The sequence below is a fragment of the Andrographis paniculata genome, unplaced genomic scaffold, assembly GCF_009805555.1.
Source record: "Andrographis paniculata isolate CXL003 unplaced genomic scaffold, ASM980555v1 Contig10END, whole genome shotgun sequence".
In the NCBI taxonomy this organism is placed as follows: domain Eukaryota; kingdom Viridiplantae; phylum Streptophyta; class Magnoliopsida; order Lamiales; family Acanthaceae; genus Andrographis; species Andrographis paniculata.
In genome coordinates, this window is record NW_026137380.1 from 1724037 (window position 1) to 1745257 (window position 21221).

Sequence of the window (21221 nt, forward strand, 5' to 3'; positions counted from 1 at the left end):
ATTAATATTGTCAGTGTACCATATATGCATGGATGTACTTATTTTCTCGAACAAGCTAAGGGTCTTTCCATAATTGGGTATTTTAACATTTCTTATACTATATTTTAACAAATACTTATATTGTAAAGGTTTTGCACATATTTTAAAGTATATATTACTTTATCTATTTACACACGTGTTTCCCCTTCTATAGTTTGTGGCAAATGTAAAATGGACAAACAAATTAGACTGAAGGGGTATTATTTATTGGTTGAAATTGTATCATACGAGAATTATATCCACTCTCTACTAATATTGTACAGACATATATGTAAGTTGCATGCCCAAATCTATCCAAGAAAAAAGAGTATCTATTTTTGTTTTAGTAATGTATACAATCCCAATACTTCAACGCCTGTTTTAATAATATTTGTTGAATATGTCCTATATTGAAAAAAAAAATGTGAGAGTTCCCTCAACTTATAAAGGTGAAGAGTCTCTTCACTTAATACCAATTAGTTTAAGTAGAAAATTCGAATTTATTTTTAACAATGTTAAGTAGTTCACAATATAAATCAATTCTAAAATTTGAAGGTTGATTTTATACTTGAATTAATTTTTATGATGTAACTTGGCAAGATGACAAGCTTGGATGAAAAAATTCCTTTCAAATTTATGCAAAAATACTTTTTTTAAGTGTTGGCACGACTAATAATAATAATAGTAATAGTAAAAACAACCATGCTAGAGCTGCCTCATATTTGGTTTGGTCTTTCCTTTCTATTCAGTTGATTCCTGCTTTATTTCTCATTCCTTTATTTTCCGAGTTGAATAATTATGAATTACTAATTTTATTTCAAACATGAATATTTTATGGCTAAACTTGGAAGTTGTGAAACAGAATCTTTATATATTATATTTTTTTTTTATTAATTATTATTATATTCGAATTGATTTTGATTTAAAATTGAATTTTTTATAGTAGTATTTTTTAATGTCATATTTTGACTTAAAACATATATTTCATTGAAAATTTTGTCGGTTCAATAATATTAATGTGTATTTAAAATATATTGACCCATGAAGGCTAATAAATGTTGCATATTTACTCCACTTCACCTTATAGATATTCCAAATCCCTTCAACTTAGCCTTCATATTCCTTCTTTTATGTATCTATCTGTATGTAATGAAGATCTGAAGATAATATGCAGTGTACTATTACATTTTTCATCCAAAATAAATCAAACATAAATAAACACAACCTGGAATATTAACAAAGCAACCTTATCTAAAAATAAGCACAAAAGTAGTAGATCAATCTGGGACCCCCACCCTCCCCCACCCCTACCAGGCTATACCACCCACTCCATCCGCACGTGTTCCATGGGCATATCAATGTAAGGTTCTCACAAACTCATACATTTGAGACAAAATAGAAAGATGAAAATAAAAACTTGTTAGATCCACATTAAACCTGTGTGTGATTAAGTAGCCAATTCTACAGTCTAAAAATGTCACTCAGTCAGTCAGTCAGTGAGCAAATCTATGGAAAAGCAAACACTGCAAAAAAACCAAAGCCCATGAAATGCATGAAAAATGAAACAAACAAACAAATACCCATTAATTTTATAGCCATGTGTGGATAAAATCAAATTAGGCAACTCTCAGATCAACAGTGCATGCATCAACTTGGTGACCAGAAATAAAGACAGCACAGCACAGAAATTTTGCAAAGGTACAATGAATTTAAGCACATTTTATCACAAAGAATTGTGTATAGAAAGTTTCTTGTCAGTTTCTGAATACCTCCAATTCCCTCAGCTTCCCTTTCAGCCTGCCATGCTCCTTCTGCAGCCTATCCAGCATTGTTTCGACAAATTCCATCTCCTCCTTCAGATATTTTATTTGCCGGTTCAGTGATGAGGCGGCTGTTTCGCGGCTGTTCTCACTTGTGTAGTCGGAGGACTGAGGGATCATCACGATACGTTGAGGTCTACTTAGTAGGGTGAGGATGCTTATCTAGAAGCAATGGAAGAAAAGCCGGATCAGTGCGGTTGCAGATATTCTATTTGGGATACAATAAGCATAATAATACTGTCGATTTTTTTGAATTGGAATATAAACAAAGTAGATGAATGATTATGTGCGTCGATGAAATGCCGGATGCTAATGGGAAAGTTTACCTGCATTAGGAGGAGAATTATAGCAAGGGAAATGACCAGAAGTAGGGTTGGAGCATTCTGACGTTTCAGAGACGCAGTGATCTTTGAGAAGCCGCCTGTTAACAGAGATCCGACTGATCCATTGCCTAAGCTTTCTTGTGGATAGTGATTGGCTTGTTCGTTTGTAACCACATCTGGTACGGATTGTGTTTGAACATTAAGTGTTTCGGGTTCCACATGCTCGGGAGTTTTTTCTGGTGTTGCAAGTCTAACTTGCTCATCTAAATAAAGACATAGACATAAAGCCCCATACCAATAAATATAACTACCATATGAAATTATGTACGTAAATTTTATGTAAAAAAACAAGGAATACCTTGTCTCTTCTCTAGGTTCTTCTGCTTTAATACTTCATGTGCCTGAAACATTATAGAACGATCTTTAAATGCCGGAAAAGTATAGTACCGATGATAGATGAAGTTCAATGGAAGAAAGATACTAGTTCTGTCCAAGTTGCATAAGCTTCGCGACATTCTTCTATTGTGGATTGCACTATTTTCCCTGCAAAATCAGCACACAATGAATGCCTAAAAAAGAATTTTAACTCACCACTGCAAATAGCCACAAGACAGTTTCCACCAATTAAATACACCATATGCTATGAGAGAGCTTATTGTGTTACAAATGAAGTAAAACCAGACGAAAGATTGAACATTAACTTACAAAGGAAAACAAAAAACACATCTTTTGAGCAAAATGCTAAAAGATATACAAGGAAATTGAAGTAACAAACCTTTCCACATGGTTTTCTTTGAAAAGGCCACATTAGTATAAACTCTTAATATGCAGCCAGGCTTTGAATCATTGCCATCTTCCTCTACATCCCAGCGTCCCTGAAAAATGCAGACAGCACAAAGGAAACTCGGTAGAACATATTACCACCACCTAACTATCAATACCTTGAAAGAGTTGATGAGAAACAGAATTAATAGTTGTTCCATCAATAAAGTTTAAGCAAAAAACAAAAGAAGGATGTTTGATGTGTTCATGTAAAGAAAAATGGTGCAATTACAGTAGTTTTGATTGCTAATCATAAACAAAAAAATAATAAATAGGATCTTAAAAAAAAAACTCCAAGCATAGATTCATAGATATAGTAGTAGAGGTTTTCCTCACAGGCAGTTACTTGGAGGATAGTTTTAAAGTTTTACCTTAAAATTCTAGGAAAATGTATATGAGAAAAAAGGTAAATTGTTGAGTGACCAGAAGAAACCAAATCAATAAAAGAATCACATCTCTTCACTGGGGGTTGCGATAAATTGTTGAGCCACCAAGGAAAGGAAGAAAAGTTCAACAATGTGTTTCAAGCAATTACACTAATATGTCAGTTCCAAAATGAAAAGGCACATTACAAAATCAATACCTCCACACTGAAGTAGTCTGAGTAAGGCACGTCACTTATATCTTGTGAAGTCTCAATAACCAAATGACTGCATGATAAATTGAGCATGAGCATGCATACAAAATGTCAGTGCTCTCAAAGAGCAAAACATACAATGAAGGGTGATGAACTTCATATACCATGAAGCTCTTGGGGTGGAGTTTTCTAATTTTACTTCAACAAGCTCAATGAAATGGTTAAATAACTAAGTAATATTTGAATTCTGAAACACAGAGAGAGAGAGAGAAAGAGAGAGTAGTATATGTTCAGATACAAATATATAGAAATGTTCCAGATTTAGGACAATCAAGACATTAAAGTAGCATAGATATGCTAGCCAACTACATCAGACTCCAGGATAAATGAACAGACAATACTGAGATGTTTTAGTCAATAGGTTTGCTTGGGTTTTGCCCAGTAGATCATGAGACATTCTAATACAATATGATCTAATACTAGCCAAAATTTAATCCCCCGAAGAATCTGCATTATCCTTTCTAGGAAGAATGCATATCATGAGTGAGAATCATTGATTAATTAATTTCTAACTAAATTACGATGTTGCTTCAGTGTCTTTCTCGTGCCAAACATACTAAAGAAAAACATCGTCAACTCCATAGATTTAGATGCATGGTATATTGTTTTATCAAACCCAGATGGACTAGAGGTAACTCCAATCATAAAAGTAGCAGACAAAAAATTTACAGGTTACAACATCAGAGCATCTATAACCCGACTTGGCCCTTGATATCTGCAGTCTAAGCAGACAGTGAACATGCTTCCATTCACAGGGTGAAGAAAATTTAGGCAATCATCCCCAGATCCCCAGAGCCTTAGATTCTTGAAAACCTCAGGTAAATTAGCAACCAAGTATAGCAGTTGACACGGAATTTACATTTGCAGGACCTAATTTTAAAGATGATACTTTGAAATTGTCATCTTATACCAAGTATTAATTCTACCAAGCATGAGACATACACAGTATGATGAGAAATGAAATTCATATTCATATAAAAAATAATAATAATAATAATAATAATAATTAGCATTGTAGAAAATGGTAGCAGAACATTAATTACAAAAAAGTCCTATCGTAATATAATGTAGAAACTTGCCTGTTCCTATAGACACAATATTTCTGGGTCTCGTGACAGCTACCAAATCTAGCACCTAATAATAAAAAAAAGTCATGGAACAAACTACAGTTTTAACACTTACAGAATGAAAGGGAACTTCTTAAATAACATAATATGAGATAGTCATACCAAAATAGAGTTTAATAGGATGTTGAAATGATACGTTACGGGTGTGCCCAAAATTTTCATTACGAACCCATGAGGTGCACTTGAAATCTACAAACAGCAATGACAAAGCACATCAAAAAATGGGTCAGAACACATAATCCTGCTCCAATTTCAGGAACTTGGTCATTACAAGCTACAGGGTAGTCTCCCCACATACCTTTATCGCCACATTTTCTATGGAATGACTCATGGAATTTGACACCATCATCGGAGAAGAACAGATTGAAAAATTCCTTTACCCCTATCTGCCAGGAAAATCATAATTTAGATAATGACCATTCCTTTCTTATCACACAAGTCGAAGCATCATACTACCGGAAATTGTGATTCTGCAACTTTGGTGAAGCCTTCAGGAACTGCATCATAGAAGCAAAGTGGTCAGTGGATGGAATGCAAGATATTTGATTGTGTTTGCTAACGTAAATATTCAGATAAGCAATAAACATCTATATGTAGTTCACCCTGTCATACATTTAATAAGTCACGGTTTCATTGAAGACACAACATAATGCTAGATAAAAATTTCAGAACATGGAAAACGAAATAATGGCAGACCTCCAGGCGCATCACCATTTGTGGACACCCAATCTGAAATTTTATCAGATGATGAGCACTCATTAACAGCTTCAACCTTTACTTCTTCCCTGACTTCAACATCAGCAGATACTGGGACTATTTCAGGTTCACCATCAGCCAGGGACTTAGATTCCTCTAATATGGGGCCACTTTTATCACTGTTCAGGAAGTAACAGCATGTGAACAATGAATACCCAATTGACCATAAGAAAATGATACTGAAAGGGAATCAGAAACCTACTATCACAAAAAATGAATAGTCAAATGGTGATAATGTGTTCCACCACATTTTCTAAAGTGTTTATGATATCTGCTGGAACAATCAAATGGAGCCAAAAAATCAAGGCCATATAGCACTCCCAAGTTCGGTACTAATGAATTCCCCAAACTTCTATATGCATATTGTTAGTTGAAAAGATTATGTTAGGAAATCAGAAACATGCCCATAAATCTTCTTCACTTGCCATAGATTCATTTCAACTAATGTCAAACTTCCTCATAGCAAAAACATCGAATAGTCCCACTCATTTTTTTCCATCTTTTTGTTAACTTCCATGTGCAACCTATTGGATTGCTCATAAATAACCCAATAATATAAGTGCACAGAGGGAGGGAAATAATCAAACATCTCCTGAGTTTGAATTCTATCCAACCATCGACTCTTACAAAATCTCTCTCAATCTCAGCCACATGAAACAACTGTTGCTAAATTTACTTTGACACAGCCACACACCAAATTCATATATATCCACTGAACTAGAAGCTATCACTTCAGGTCTAAGCACTTAAAAGAAAGAACCGGAAAATGCAGTGGCATAGGACACAGGTCAAACATCAGAAGAAGATAGAAAGAAAAATCAAGGTACCTGTCAATGATATCCAGCTCATCCACTGATCGTCTCAGAGCACTTGATTCCTCAACTATAGAGCTGCCATTCTCCTGGATGCTTATATCAGACTTTGAATCCTAATTTAACAGAAGCAGAGAAAGCCTTAAAGTGAGCAAATGATAGTGTCAATGAAATCTCTGACATTTATAACTTTTTAAATGGAAGCTTAGTTCACAAAACCTGATAACAGTGACTACAAAGTATGTTTGTCTTGAGAACCGGTGAGTGATAAATATTACTGAATTTGAGGGAATTTTAGGTGACTCCCGAAAACAGTTATTTATGCAAATGGAAAGACAATAACAAGCAACGATCACTATATGTATATGTGATCTTACAAGTAATTATATGAAATTTCATGGGGTATTTTAATATCCCAGCGAACTTCATTCATTCAGCATTTCTCACAACTGTAAAAAAAATAGTGACTTCCTGAATTATGGCACAACAATAGAAAAATATAACATCTTACATGATGCAATTCGATTCTCTATAATGAAGACATAAAAAAAACTAAAGATAAATGAGAGTCAGATATTAATATATTCAGTATATCAAGCTCTTGTTCGAAGTGTATGCTTCTATTAGCTTAAACATTAAAGAATTTTCACTTCATTGTCAAGATACCTCTAGCTGATCTGTAATTTCCACATTCCCATTGCTGTGCTGCAGCCAACCTTCGTTGATAAGCTTAAAAGCTTCATCCCGGAATAGAAAAGAGGTGAAAAAATACTGCATAAAAATTAAAACAGAGAATGATATGAAACCATCGCTGCTTTTCTCTAAAATTGTGAAAGCTTGGAATTTGTAGAATATAATGTGTATGACAACCACCTAAGTGCATCAAATGCAGGGTATTACCTTCTTCCCACCAGCTATTATTTCTATAGCAGTTGGGAAAACACCAACTGCTTTTGCTCTTCGCACATATGAGATTTCATCAAATGCAATAATTTTCTGAAAATACAAGTCGCTGATCAGGATGCTTCAGTGAATCCAGAATTAAATTAAGCATAATCCCAAGACATAGAAAAATATGAACTCATAATTTGACCTTTGTCTCAAATCCAAACAGATTGGAATAGAAGCAGATATGGTGGACAAACAGATACATGTGCCCCTGCAAAGAAATTAAAACAAAATATATCAGGGAAAGCTAAAAACCACCCCTACAATTCAAACTGAACTTTGCTCTAAACCTTGTAGTGTGCCTACATTAATAGAAGCTGACGTTTCAACTAAATGAAATGTACTAGGGGTATGTGATTGATGTTGGCAGATGTTAAGAAAGAGCATAAAACACACAAACTCATTTGCAGACAATAAATTACCTGAATAAGGAAATTTTCTTGCAATGCACAATTGAAATCCTGAATGAGCACCTGTAAGTTTTGAGGAAATAATGAATATATAATTCCCTGAATAAATATACTAGACAGAGGAATCAGAATAAATAAGTCAAAAACTAACTCATGGCTTGATTGACAAGAAATACAGCACGTGCGAAGTGCAAAAGAAATTTAAGTGTATGCCTGAGGATAGCGTCATAAAAGGAAACCCAAATTCAGCTCCATTGATAATAGGAAACAAATTTATAGAAGATAAATATATATAATCCCAAAACGAGATATACATACTCAATGTGTAATAGACCAAGAGAAGAAAAAAACATTAATTTCCAAGTACTTGTATGGTAATTGGTAACATGATAACTAACTGATGCCTGCATTACATGATTATACCAGTGACTTTTTTTCTGAACACCTTCAACTTGTGTAACTAATGTATAAATATAGAAATTAAAGATGCCAGGAAGCAGGCCAATCAAAGCCAATTAATAAATTAACAAAAACTATCAGATAATCAATTTAATGTAATAACAAGTGATTTACTTACTTCAGTCTGTGGAAGACGGAAAAGCTGTCGATATTCTTCAACTCTTGAAGGTGATTGATTCTGTAGGAAAGACTTTGTACTTAGGTGCTAGCAAATGCACTCATAATATAGTAATGCTACAACCACTGGTTTTACTTGACGTAATGATCATTACAAGAATCCAAAGGGAAATGAATGTGGAAAGAAAGGATAAGTAACCATACATAATTCAAAGGGTTAATCACTGCAATTGCTTAAGTTTCTGACAGCATTTTTAGCCTCTTTTGGAAGCTTCATTGTCTATGGTTATATATTTTCAATCTATCCAGCACTCTCAGATGCACAATTAAATTAGAGCTACATATTTTCTAACTTACAAGAACAGCTTCGAATTCGATACATAAACTACACACTCGAAACTGAAGAGAGTTAAATAACTCTTCAGCTTGCTTTGATTTATGATTTCCAGAAAGTTGTGATAGCAATCTCTCCTGCTTCCAAAATAAGGAAATTATGTGATGCTATATGAAGGCAGTGTGAAGTGGGAGATTATGTATCAAGAAAGTTAAATTGAAGAAACCAAATCCCTTTACAAAAGGATCTATTTCAGCATATTTTCAGTGAATAAATGATTTTCATTTTCAGGTAAATGGAGAAAAAAAAAAGGAGGAAGTTAATCCATGCAATCACCAAGTACAAAGCAATTCGAGCATAAGAAATACAAAAAAGAAGAATCAAATTCGACATGTATCAAACGAACTTAGACATTCCAGATATCTAAGAAACTAAAGTATCAATTTATAAAATACATTACGGATTTAGATAGAATTAAACGTGAGATATCGCACGCCATCCTACATCAGTATCAAACTCAAAAATGTTTCAAGCTGAGTCAAAACTCCTACGATTTAAACCAAACTAAGAAGAACAACAACAAGTTATGCAAAAAAAAACAGGTACAAATACAGTAAGAATTGAGAAAGGAACATCCAGAAAAACAACCCTAAGAATATCCGAATGCCTCGTACAAATAAAATTGAATAAACCCAAAACGATCGATCGATACCTGAGAATCGAGCTCCTTGGGCGGGCGGGAAGTGGACAAGGGAAGGCGATCGGGCGAACGAGACGGCGAATCGCCAGAGACGCTCTTGGAAGGATCGAGATTTTCCATCGACTGTGAAACTGGAGGAGCAGGCGTCGGAGTTGGCCCCGCCATCTTCTCGGAGTCGACGGCGGCCATAGTGCTGTGAGTTGCAATCAAGCTCTTCAATGCACAGCAGGTGTCGGCGACGGCGAATTGAAAGGGGCGTTTCAACGGCGAGTGGGAATGTCGGCCGGCTTCTGATCGGCAAGTGAAGAAGTCGCGGTGTGATGTAGCATAATTTCTTCCGTACTTTTTGATAGTCAAGTCTCCTTTTGCTGAACGCTGATCGTTGACCCCGCTGACTCATTTTCGTTTGAAGTACCTATTCGTCATTTTTTTTCTTTTAAACATAAAAATTTAAATAGTACTATAAATTAATTATTTAGATGATAAAAATAATTAATTAATAATTAAAAAATATATATATATATTTAAATATTTTTAATATTATATTTCGATAAAATATATAATTTAAATATTATAAAAAAATAAAATTTTATATATTTATAAGTAAAAATATATTTATTTATCTATTATTACCATCAATTAGTTATATAAAAAATATAAAAATTTAAATAAAAATATTTGTTAATAGATAATATATAGAAGAATTTTGATTGGATGGAAGTTAGAAATTTTTCGTAATCTTCCCCATGCACCTACAATTCTTTTTTTTTTTTTACTCTTGTCAAAAATTATACATATTTTTATTTTATGATGTGAAATTACAAAGTAAATATTTTATTAAATACTTTTTTTTTTTTTACAAATACTCTTATTTTACATTATTTTACATCGTATCATTACTTTTATACCAAAAAGCAAGAGCAAAAATATCATTATACTACGTTTAACTATCCACTGTAATTAAAATATTATTATTTCTTAAACACTGTATCAAAAGTAAATATATATATTGTATGTAGACGAAGGGAGTATAATATATAATACCTACATCTAATTCTGAAGGTCTTATTTACTTCTTGATTGCGTATTGATTTTAAAAATGATGATGTTCAAATACCAATTTTATAAAATATAATTCAAAAATAGTTGTAAAAGTTGTCCGTGACATCGAGTTTTTTTACTATTTATAGTTTTTAATAAGTTTTTATTATAATATATGGTGAATCTTGAAATAATATAAAAATATTATTTTATCTATATAATAGTTTGTATGAAAAGTACTAAATGTAATAATATTACATTTACATAAAATTATTCAATGATAGAATTTGAATTTGTTTCAATTTTAATAAACACTTAACATATTGTATCAACATTCAAATGATGACCTAATATGTAAAGTGAATTTCGACAGTAAGCTTATAAGTTTAAACTTTTGTCCTATATTATAAAAAAAAATATATATTTTTCTGTCTTAATTAAAAATATTATTTTTATTATTTTCGTTCGTTCATTGTAAAAATTATCAATCTATATATCAAAACACCTATAATTTTTATAAAAATATTCATTTTATTTATACTTTTAAAAGTAAAAATATCAAAATAATTTTATAGTAATCAAGAAAATATTATTATTTTCTAATTTACTATAAAGACAAATGAATTCATTGGACTGGGACTGAGAAAATATATATTTTTTTTTACAAAATATTTTTTAAAAAATAATAAAAATAGACATTTTAATAGTATTTTTTGCGGTTTTAAAAAATTTTTTAAAAAAATCCAAAAAATTCTAAACATTGAAAAAAAATATTCCATCCGTCCCCATACAATAATCTTATTTACTATTTTTGTCTGTCCCAAAACAATAGTCTTATTTCCATAAATACTCGTGTCATCATAAAATAATCCCTACATTTTCATTATTATTACACAAATGCCGCTATTTTTTTTACTCGTATTTTTTTTATCAACTATCAATATAATATCAATATTTTTTAAATTACGTGTCCAACTCAAATAAAACCATAATTAGGGGACGGAGGGACTAAATCCTTTGTCTTCTCTTGAGTGCAACTTCGCCACTAAATGGTGGCATTAGGGTACAATAATTGTGTGTTAGATGTTAGATGTCACTTACTCACACCTAAATCAAATTAAGTTTAATTAATAAGCTAACGTGCGTCTACACTTCAATTGCACCCCTTCTCTTTATCTTCTTATAGTTATAGTTATAGGGACGGAAATTATTATTAGTTTTCTTAGGAAACATAATAATATACCTAATCAGAATAATTACTTGTACACTTCATTACAACCTCAATCATGTAATATCAAATTAGGCTCTGATAAGAATTTTGAAAATTTTAAAAATAATTAATTTATATAATATTTTGAAATGTAAATTTATTTATTTTTATTAATATGTATAGACCATATTTATTAATTAAAATTTAATTATACTAATATATAGATGCTCATTCCGTCCCATTAAAAAGTTACTATTTTATATTTTCGTTTATCTCAAAATAAGGTTACAATTTCTTAATTTAGTAATTGTGCTACTATTTAACATAAGTACTCTTTCAATTTATATTATATTTACACAAATGTTATTACTTTTATATTACACCATACTGAGTATTTTTATCTTTTTTTACTATAATCCAATATAATACTAATATTAAAAAATATACGTGCAAAAAGCAAATAAAACCCTGGGACGAAGGGAGTATATTGTTTTACTGTCACAAATGTTAGGATTTTTTTATAAAAACATCAATAATACTCCCTCCGTCCCAGATACCATGTCCACGTTGCCGTTTCTGTCCGTCCCATATACCAGGTCACTTTTCTTTTTTGGAAAATGATTACACACTTTAATTTTATTTTAAAATTTTTAATTTTAATTAAACTAATTAGTTATCTTAATCTTAATTTATAATTATTTATATTATAAAATAATAATTATTTTTACTAATATATTTTTAACTATCTACTAATTATACATCTCCTAAAATATATATATTGTCTACAGTGTACCAGACACTGGAGGGAGAAATATTTATAATTATAAAAGTCGTTAAAGAGTGTTCTTGTAAGAAGCAGCAGATGTGGGCCCCGATCCTCGGCCATTTCAACGGTGGCGATTAACGCGGCGGTCATCCTCCGCCGTACGATCTATGGCATTGCCAATCCATTTGTCTCCCTCAATGTAAGCGGTCTAGGCGACAAATAATCATAACAGTTAATTAAAATTAATTAATCGGACTATGGTAAGCAATTCCTTGTCCATGAAATCGTAGCTGTTGTATAATTAATTCGCCTCTGTTATTCCTTGTTATTTTATCAAATAATTTCACAAGGTTTATTTATTTTAAACCTATTATATAAATATGAATTAGTTTTTTAAAAATAAATAAATTAGGAAACATTTGCGCAGCAAAACACGTTTTTAAAAGGCGGGAAGAATGGGGAGGGTGTTTTCGTCTTTTTGGGAAGCCATGGCGCCACGCTCTCTCTGTTTTTGATCCGTACAGAGCAGTTATATTATTTTGTTTCTCTCTCACGCACTATGCAAACTTTCTCTCTCTCACACTCACACACTGCAGTTATCACAGCGAACACATGAATAAAGCGATTTGTAGCCTCGATTTCTGAAGGTCTAGCGCTATATATGGAGGCTGCTCTGCTGCGCAGTGATCCTACGTCTGCTCTGTTCTACGCGGAGCATTTTGTGTTGCGGTGGTTGTTTGTTGGTGTGTTGAGGAATTAAGCGAGCTAGAGCTTGCCGCGGTTGCATTTCAGCCTGATGCTGTAGCTGCTTGGGGGGAGGAGCTCGTGTCGACGGCTCGTTTCAGCTCGTATCGCCTATGTTTACAGAGGTATATGCAGACGCACGCTTGTTTTCAGTGCTGATGGTTGGGTGATCGGTCTTCTGGAACGATTTTCTACCATCGTGGATGATATGTCGCTTTAGATGTCATTATTGTGGCTATCTTTTGGTAACTTGCGTGGAGTTGAATGCATCTCTTCTAGTTTCTGTATATGGTTTTTCTTCATTATTTCCCGTAAAATGGACTGAAACACATGCATGGAATGCGTACTTGGATTTTGAAACTGATGAGAAAAGGATTGTGTTGTTTCCTGCAATTTTTAGACATTTATAGTGCTTGAGGTTGTTTTTTGAAGATTGTTTCACTTAACTTGTGTTATTTCCAGTCACGAGCAAAATTGGTGTTGGTTATGGGAGGTGATAGTTAATACACGAAGTTGAGTGCAGTGAAATGTTTGTTTTCAGATTGATTTCTCTATTATGCTCCTAGATTTTCGTACTGGTGTATATTAGCAGTAAGTGAGTACAGAGAATGTGGCTGAGTTCTGCACCTCGAGTTTCTGTTGACATGATCTGGTAAACTGCATGCATTATATTGCGGAGTGTGAATTTTTTGGGAATAATAAAGTGGTACATTTCTTTCACAATGCTCCTCATGAAAGATCTCTGAATTTCTACTCTTGTCGGGTTTATTTCAATCCATTAAAATGGTTGTTCATGTTTTAAATTAATCACTTCACATCGATACACTGAGACTTGAGTAACTTTTCATGTTTAACTGAGTTTAATGAAGAGATCCCTAAATTCGCAACTGGTTTTTGGGCAGTTTCCCCTTGCTGCTGCTGAGATGTCAACTGAACTGACATGGTCCAAAGAACAGATCAGGAAACCATCCAATTCAATGGAGTCTTTAGACTTGGATTCACCTTCCCCTGTCCGAACCCAAGTATTGAACGAAAAGAAATATTTGAATGAGGATGAACAAGTCATCCCTGACATTGTTTCTTTTAAATTTAGCTGTGATTCTTTTGAGGAAATTGGATCTACCTCTTTTCATGGGATAAGTCACCCTCCTGAACCTGTTGACTCAGACAGGATCCCAGTCTACGTGCCGATTGACCAGAATGATGAGGGAAAATGTTCAGTTACAAGCTTGTCTGTGAATGGCTCTTTTCTGGAGGATTATCCAATCAGGGACAGGGCACTGAGTGTTGAATCAAACCAATCATTTCTTTCTCGGTTTGGGACCTTGATCAAAGAACATAATGACTCATCAGTGACTCTCTCATCCCCATTTCCTGTTTCCCATCCCTCACAAAACAAGGAAGCAAGTCCACTGCCAGGTTCTAATGCAAAAGAATGCATATCGGATGATTCATCTCCTCCAACCGGCATTGTTAGTCCACATAGCAGTATTGAAAGTATGGGTGGTTCCAAAGCTCTGAGCAATGTCAATGGCCGAACTAGCACTTGCTACAGTGATAGCATGACGAGTGATGGCATGCTTAGTTTGGAGAGGGAGTATGAGAATACCAAACATGCAGTTCCTGGGGATTCTCTTGAGAGTACCAACACTAGCATTAGCCAAACTAGCGACGGCAGTGGTCTTAGCGATGAAAGTAATTGTAGCAGCCTCACTAGTGCAAAAAAGCCTCACAAAGGAAATGATCCCAGATGGAAAGCTATACTTGCTATTCGAGCTCGTGATGGTTGTTTGGGTATGAGCCATTTCAGGCTACTGAAAAGGCTTGGTTGCGGGGATATTGGAAGCGTGTATTTGTCTGAACTAAGCACAACCCGTTGCTTCTTTGCAATGAAAGTAATGGACAAGGCATCCCTTGCTAGCAGGAATAAATTAGCTCGAGCCGAGACTGAGAGAGAAATCTTGCAGATTCTTGATCATCCATTCTTGCCAACATTGTACACCCATTTTGAGACAGACAGCTTCTCTTGCTTGGTCATGGAATATTGCCCGGGTGGAGATCTTCATGCCCTTAGGCAACGACAGCCCGGAAAATACTTCCCGGAGTATGCTGTTCGGTATGCTCTCTGTCTTAAAATCACCCCCACAATGCTATTCACTTCTTAATATTTGTTGGCAGTTCTCATCCGGTATTTGTTCTGATGGATGCAGGTTTTATGCAGCTGAAGTTCTATTAGCTCTTGAGTACCTCCACATGCTGGGAGTGGTATTCAGAGACCTAAAACCCGAAAATGTCCTGGTTCGCGATGATGGCCACATTATGCTTTCAGATTTCGACCTTTCCCTTCAATGTTCAGTATCACCAATCCTCATGAAATCCTCTGGGCTCAATTCTGATCTTTCGAAACGAGGAGCTGCATTCTGCACACGGCCAGCTTGTATGCAGCCATCATCGGCATGCTTCTTTCCGCGAATTTTCCCTATAAAAAGTAAGGTAAAATCTCGAAAGCCCTGGCATCCTCATGTAGTGTCATCCACCACTTTACCGGAGCTAGTTGCAGAACCTACGGCTGCTCGATCAATGTCATTTGTCGGAACACACGAATACTTGGCCCCTGAAATTATTAAAGGTGAAGGTCACGGCAGCGCCGTGGACTGGTGGACATTTGGCATATTCTTGCATGAGCTGCTGTATGGTAAAACACCTTTCAAAGGTGCAGGAAACCGTGCTACGCTTTTTAATGTAGTTGGCCAACAGCTCAAATTCCCGGATTCGCCGTCAACCAGCTCTGCCAGCCGGGACTTCGTTCGTGCATTGCTTGTAAAGGAGCCACAAAACCGGTTGGGAGCGAAGAGAGGAGCCTCTGAGATCAAGCAGCACCCGTTCTTCGAAGGCGTTAATTGGGCTCTAATACGGTGCAGCACTCCTCCGAGAGTGCCGAGGCCTGTCGAGGCTGAGTTCGGCCGGAGATTCCGACAAGCTGACAACAATGTAGGAGCGGATGCTGGCGGACAAATGGCAGCAAGAGCACACGGGCAATCCAGAGGTAAGTTTCTGGACTTCGAGTTCTTTTAATTAGTAGTTTTGAGGAATGAGTATCTATCTCTCTATATGTTGTTACTGCCTGCCCTGCATTTTGTGATCTAAGTGTTTCTTGTGCTTTATTTATTTTATTACTAAATAACTGTGCCATTTTTAGTTTTGAAATGGAGTTTTTATTTGTGGTAATTCCATAGTTTGGCCTGCATAATCTAGAAATATTATAGTTGAACAAAATCATAGGGCAGAGAATCTGTTAATTTTATTTTTATTATTTGAATTGTAGTATCGACAATATGTAAAAACTAAAATCACATTAAATTAGATAGAATATTCTTATAGTCTTAATACTGTTGTTAATATTTGAACGCAAGAAAATATTCTTGAATCATGGCTTATATACGTTGTGAAGTTGATAATGAAATTATTGAATTATAGTGTAGATAAAGTTGTTCAAAATTAGTGAGAATGTTGAACACATTATTCGAGATCATGAATTTACCGTACCCCACCCGACTATTTCTTAGCTAGTTTCTTTTCTTCACTGCCGTAGTCGACAGCCCATAGGATTCTCGGAATCTATCAATCTACCCTATCCAGCAACCCCTACTTTATGTGTGTAATGTAGCAAGTACAACACTAAATGAATAATAAAAGCAATTTTACATGAAAATCTTGGGGTGGGGACAAGGCAGTAACAGTAAGTAGTCCAGTCGAGTATGTAGACATGTAGGCAGACAGGACAGGGATGGAAATCAAGCCACCATGGCTAACCCTGACATTGACAACGCCAACTTGGCTATAATCCAGTAGTGCCATCATTCATCTCTTAATGCAATACTACTATAACATTAGAGTATCAATAGGACTGATTACTCTATAATAAGCACTCTAGTCTTTCTCTTCAGTACAAATTATTACCTCTCTTATTTAAAAAAGAAAAAGTAGGTCCAGTGTCCAGTCCTGTATGGTTGGTCCCTATGTTTCCTCTTCATTGTACCAACATCTTCCAACCAGCCAATGACACTTTCCTTGGTTAGACAACAATACATCACCTCTAGGCATTACATAGTAGTAGTAGTAGTAGCAGTACAATATAGTGGTGGGGTGGGGTGGGGTGGGGAGGGAACCTGTGCCTGTTGCTGCTGTGATGAAACATCACAGCAGTCAAAAAAGAACAAAACAAATTACAGATATGAGCAGAGATGGCAGGGCAGCTAAAGTTTATTCATAACTCCCATCTCTGCAAGACTCCAATTATTTTTCACATATCAAAACAAACAAAATATGAGAAGAGAAATAACACCAATCTAAAAGAATTCAAAAACATTCTGAAGACAATCTGCTTCCCATCTCTCTAGTAGTTTCAAACTGCGTTTGAAGATGATGATGATATATATAATTCTATAGCACAGGGCAAGAAAAAACAATAATGTACCGGTTTTTCGAGGCCTTTTTGTTTCCTAAATCGCTTATGATTTGGTGCAAACTTTCTCGAGGGCCTCGGTCATTAGCGCCGAGAAACTAGTCATGGCTAGGAAAACTCCCGGCAATCCTGTCTGAATGTTGTTCAGTGTCATTGCCCGAGTTACCTCGACTGCCTTCGAGTGCTTAAGCATCTCGTCCTCGACAAGTCTTTGACATGTCGCAAGCTCCGCCTTCTTCTCAGCCAGTGGATCGCGCGCATCCAAGATGTGGCTAATATCTGGCCCTGTATAGGGGAGGCCTATCCCGACTGTAGAATAGGATTGGTAATACTTTCGCTCGATGTGCCTTAGCGAAGAGGACTTCTTCTCCAGCTCCTTGGATGCAGTATCGGTTCGTTTCTTGATCTTCAGTTCCTCCATTTGCTTCAAAGATATCGAGTGGATGACGTTGATGAAACTCTTGATAGCCTCCGATGCAACTGTGTCGGGGATTCGTTCGAGCGCGAGTTTCCACTCGTCACAGAAGGTGAAAACCTCCGAGAGGTCGCGACCTCCAGGAGCGGGCTCGGCGTTGACGGGGAGAAGGGTGAGTTTGAACCATCCGTGGAGCGAGCAGAAAAAGTCGCGTTGGAATTTGATCAAGCTGCAGAAACTGGAATGCCATGCGGATACGGCGGACTCGAGGTCACGCGTCGCCTGCTTGTGCAGATCGGAGGTTGTCGTCGCCCCTTTGTTTGCTGCGACGACGAGGCCCCGAACTTGCTGCACTATATCATTCTGGACTTCGTGGAATCGGTGCATCGATCTCCACATGTACATGAACCTGCATTAAGTTTGAACTCTTCAAAACTTGTCAAAAAATCGAACATTTTGTAATGTGACAAGTATATATATACATACCCGTGACAAAGCTCGACGAGCTGAGGGACAAGGTCGGAGTCTCTGAGACGAGTGATAGCAGAGGAGGTGGTGGACACGGCCTGAGATGTCACAACGAAAAGGGATTGAAGCTTATTTATAGATGCCTTTGTCTTGTCTATCTTCGTGTCTTGTCCACCGCGATACTCTTGACTCTGTAGCGACGATAGCTTCTTCTCATGCTCTATTCTCACTCCTTCTCTAGCCTGCATCGGTCACAGCAATTCGACACCGTTTATCCAAAACTGAGACAACCGGTAGACTCAAATACACAAAAAAAACAAATCTAAAGATTTGGTGATCCAGTTCAATCAGAATGATATATGTCTGGGTGGCCAAACCAGAAGTACAGTACTTCTCCAGGCGCCAAGCTTAAGCTTCACAACACAAGAGTTTATAGATTGAAACAATGACTAAAGATTGCAACAAAACTTAGGTAATCGAAAACTTCTTGTAAAGAAATCATGTTCTTCTTTACAAGTTAGGCCTACCCATCATGTTCGATACATCACATCTAACTACCATTCGAGGCAATATTCGTTGAATCAACCATAAAGGCATATATATAGACAAATGCTCGAATTCTCGAAAACACGAGGTTTAGATCAGAGTATAGTACCTTCACTTCTTGATATAGCTTCTTCTCCCACGTGAAGAGGCGTTCCAAGGTCGAACAAAGGCTCTTTGCATCACTCAATTGCTCGAACCTGTATTTAACTCCCAACAGCGGCTTCGATCTCCAGCTCGAGCTCAACTTACTCAATATTCCAGTAGAATGATATACAGTCTCTGTAAACACCGCGTCGAAAACAAATGTTAATTGTAACTAATGAATCTGAATTACAACACTTAAACTTGGTAACATTAGAACTCACTCTTCAAGCTCCGGTGGAGCTGAGCCCTTCCGATCTCGAGAATCTCCGACACCTGATCTCCGGCCGATGCAGCCTTAACGAAATACTCGTTAATGGCTGCAACAATCTCGGAGAAATTCTCATGTCTAACCATTATCCTTTGGTCTGAATTCGATGTTTCCTTGCTCCTATCGCCATCGCGACTAACCGATAACTTGTTGTCGGAGATTAGATTCTCCGATTTCTTAGTAGATGGATTGAAATTCATATCCACATTTGTCTGCCCTGTATCAGCAAAGGCCTTTCCAGCCTCATTTTTCGTGGACCTTGTCTGAAAATCGGATCTCGACTTGAGATCATCGGTTTCGTCTTCATCGTTGTAATCATCGTAATCGTCGTCGTCGGAGGAAGTTGTGGTGCTACTGTAATGATCATGGTCTCCCCATTCACTGCACTGCACTTCCTCCCTCTCTGTCTCCTCGTACTCATCGTCGTCGTCGTCTTTGATCGGCCGTTTGTTCGGTCCTCGCCAGTTGTCGGAGATCGTTTCCGGTGAGTGTGAGGAGTAATTCGATGCGCGATCTCGGAATTGTTTGCTGTTGTTGGCGCCAAAAGGATTTTGAAATCCTTCTCCTCGTAGATTTGGATTGTCCGATGATGTGTGGATTGAGGATTTGTCATCGGAGGAGGAGGAGGAGGAGGAGGAATTGTTGGCGGCGGCGGCGGTGGTCCGGCGGCGGTGGAGTTTGTCGAAGTATTCGGAATTGGGGGGAGAGGGGGGAGGGTAGAAAGTGTCCCAATTCCAGACGGAGGAAGCTTGGGAAGGAGTGGTTGAGTAGGTTGAATTCGTGCGGCCAATTTGGTTGCGCCGCCGCGGAGGCGGCGGCGGAGAGGAGGCGAGGCTGGAGTCGGAGAGGATGTGGGGGAGTTTCATTGGCTTCTTACGGCGGATTGGCGGCCGAGGAGGTTGGAGGTGGTGGTGATTGGAGGCGGTGGAGGTTGGAGGCGGTGGTTGGGGGTGGGGGGAGGTGGCGGGAGGAGGTTTGGGATCTGAGGCGGCGGCGGCGGTGGACGGCGGGGGAGTGCGGAGGAGGACGGCGGGGGTGTGGTGGGACACGGCGAGGGGTTCGCCGGAGGCAAAGGCGACGAGGGCGGAGCCCGTTGTGCGGAGGGAGCGGCAGTAGTCGGAGTGGGCGGCGGCCAGGTGGTGGCTGGCGTAGACAGCCTCCTTCATGAGGCGGCGCCGCTCCTTGCACCGCCGTAACGTGTCCTCGTTGTCCAGCTTGGACTCTGCGCATCCCATTTCTCGAGACTAACTGCTACCCTTTTCCTATACAAGAAAATCAATAAAGGTAAAATATGATAATAAATCAGATAAAAACCGGGGCGGCGGAGCTGGGGGGCGGAGAACGGCGGCAGACGGCGGTTCAACTGCCATCACCGTCGTCGTTAAGACACTGCAATGCACACTGCATTTTACGATGTCCCAATTCCTGCAATACTTAAAGAAGGGGAGAAAAAAAAGAAGATTAAATTAAATTAAATTGGAATTACTATTATTATTTTAATAAATACCTCCCCGGCTCAGATATTTTCGTGAGTGACATCTTAAAAATACGTCTTTTGTTTTGACTCATTATTATCAGTGTGTGTCTGAACGCATTCATTTATTACAGTCTGATCCCGGTTTTGAAGCATGTAGTGATTGTTGGGAGCTCCTGGACCTAAGAACCAAATTGGAACAATCAAATTATGGTGCTGGGCACCCGGGAGCTGTCAAAGATTTGCCTGATAATATCTTATACAGAGAATCTTAAATAATTGTATTATTATAATAATTGAAAATATAATTCGATATATGTGTGTTTTTTTTTTATATTTTTATTCTTAAATAAAATTATATATTTCGGGTGTTTTTTTTTTTTTATTTGATTTGATT

At 36.8% G+C, this 21221-nt stretch overlaps 3 protein-coding genes across 5 annotated transcripts; 1 reads left to right on the forward strand and 2 right to left on the reverse strand.

Moving 5' to 3' along the window:
• Nucleotides 1-1578: 1578 nt before the first annotated feature.
• On the reverse strand, nucleotides 1579-9636 carry LOC127244789 (protein VASCULAR ASSOCIATED DEATH 1, chloroplastic). The gene is made up of 18 exons (XM_051265291.1): nucleotides 9296-9636; nucleotides 8251-8310; nucleotides 7686-7736; nucleotides 7409-7474; nucleotides 7216-7311; nucleotides 6982-7086; nucleotides 6331-6431; nucleotides 5444-5622; nucleotides 5204-5244; nucleotides 5046-5133; nucleotides 4850-4936; nucleotides 4700-4754; nucleotides 3567-3633; nucleotides 2937-3036; nucleotides 2643-2704; nucleotides 2520-2562; nucleotides 2165-2424; nucleotides 1579-2000 (listed from the first exon to the last, which is right to left on the reverse strand). The coding sequence occupies exons 1-18, from the start codon at nucleotides 9470-9472 to the stop codon at nucleotides 1773-1775; spliced, it is 1866 nt and encodes a 621-aa protein (XP_051121248.1). The 5' UTR covers nucleotides 9473-9636; the 3' UTR covers nucleotides 1579-1772.
• A 3264-nt stretch (nucleotides 9637-12900) lies between these two features.
• LOC127244770 (serine/threonine-protein kinase D6PK) lies at nucleotides 12901-16221 on the forward strand. Of its 3 annotated transcripts, none has more exons than XM_051265270.1 (3): nucleotides 12901-13169; nucleotides 13947-15160; nucleotides 15255-16221. In XM_051265270.1, exons 1-3 carry the CDS (start codon nucleotides 13158-13160, stop codon nucleotides 16117-16119), a joined length of 2091 nt encoding a protein of 696 aa, XP_051121227.1. In that variant the 5' UTR covers nucleotides 12901-13157; the 3' UTR covers nucleotides 16120-16221. The 3 variants fall into 3 exon arrangements, with proteins under 3 accessions (XP_051121227.1, XP_051121236.1, XP_051121219.1); XM_051265279.1 differs by lacking the exon at nucleotides 12901-13169 and adding an exon at nucleotides 13602-13696; XM_051265262.1 differs by lacking the exon at nucleotides 12901-13169 and having other exon boundaries at nucleotides 13908-15160.
• Nucleotides 16222-16619: 398 nt separating this feature from the next.
• Nucleotides 16620-20789, reverse strand: LOC127245674 (nitrate regulatory gene2 protein-like). The gene is made up of 4 exons (XM_051266685.1): nucleotides 19304-20789; nucleotides 19048-19217; nucleotides 18411-18634; nucleotides 16620-18333 (listed from the first exon to the last, which is right to left on the reverse strand). Exons 1-4 carry the CDS (start codon nucleotides 20583-20585, stop codon nucleotides 17556-17558), a joined length of 2454 nt encoding a protein of 817 aa, XP_051122642.1. The 5' UTR covers nucleotides 20586-20789; the 3' UTR covers nucleotides 16620-17555.
• Nucleotides 20790-21221: the final 432 nt, after the last annotated feature.

Coding starts and splice junctions, on each gene's coding strand:
- LOC127245674 (XM_051266685.1), bottom strand. CDS start 20,585: ATGGGATGCGCAGAGTCCAAGCTGGACAACGAGGACACGTTACGGCGG. Junction 19,218..19,303: donor GCTCCACCGGAGCTTGAAGA/GTGAGTTCTAAT, acceptor CGGTGTTTACAG/AGACTGTATATCATTCTACT. Junction 18,635..19,047: donor AGCTATATCAAGAAGTGAAG/GTACTATACTCT, acceptor TGACCGATGCAG/GCTAGAGAAGGAGTGAGAAT.
- LOC127244789 (XM_051265291.1), bottom strand. CDS start 9,472: ATGGCCGCCGTCGACTCCGAGAAGATGGCGGGGCCAACTCCGACGCCT. Junction 8,311..9,295: donor CCAAGGAGCTCGATTCTCAG/GTATCGATCGAT, acceptor TCTTTCCTACAG/AATCAATCACCTTCAAGAGT. Junction 7,475..7,685: donor AAGAAAATTTCCTTATTCAG/GTAATTTATTGT, acceptor ATTTCTTTGCAG/GGGCACATGTATCTGTTTGT.
- LOC127244770 (XM_051265262.1), top strand. CDS start 13,908: ATGAAGAGATCCCTAAATTCGCAACTGGTTTTTGGGCAGTTTCCCCTT. Junction 15,161..15,254: donor TTCCCGGAGTATGCTGTTCG/GTATGCTCTCTG, acceptor TGATGGATGCAG/GTTTTATGCAGCTGAAGTTC.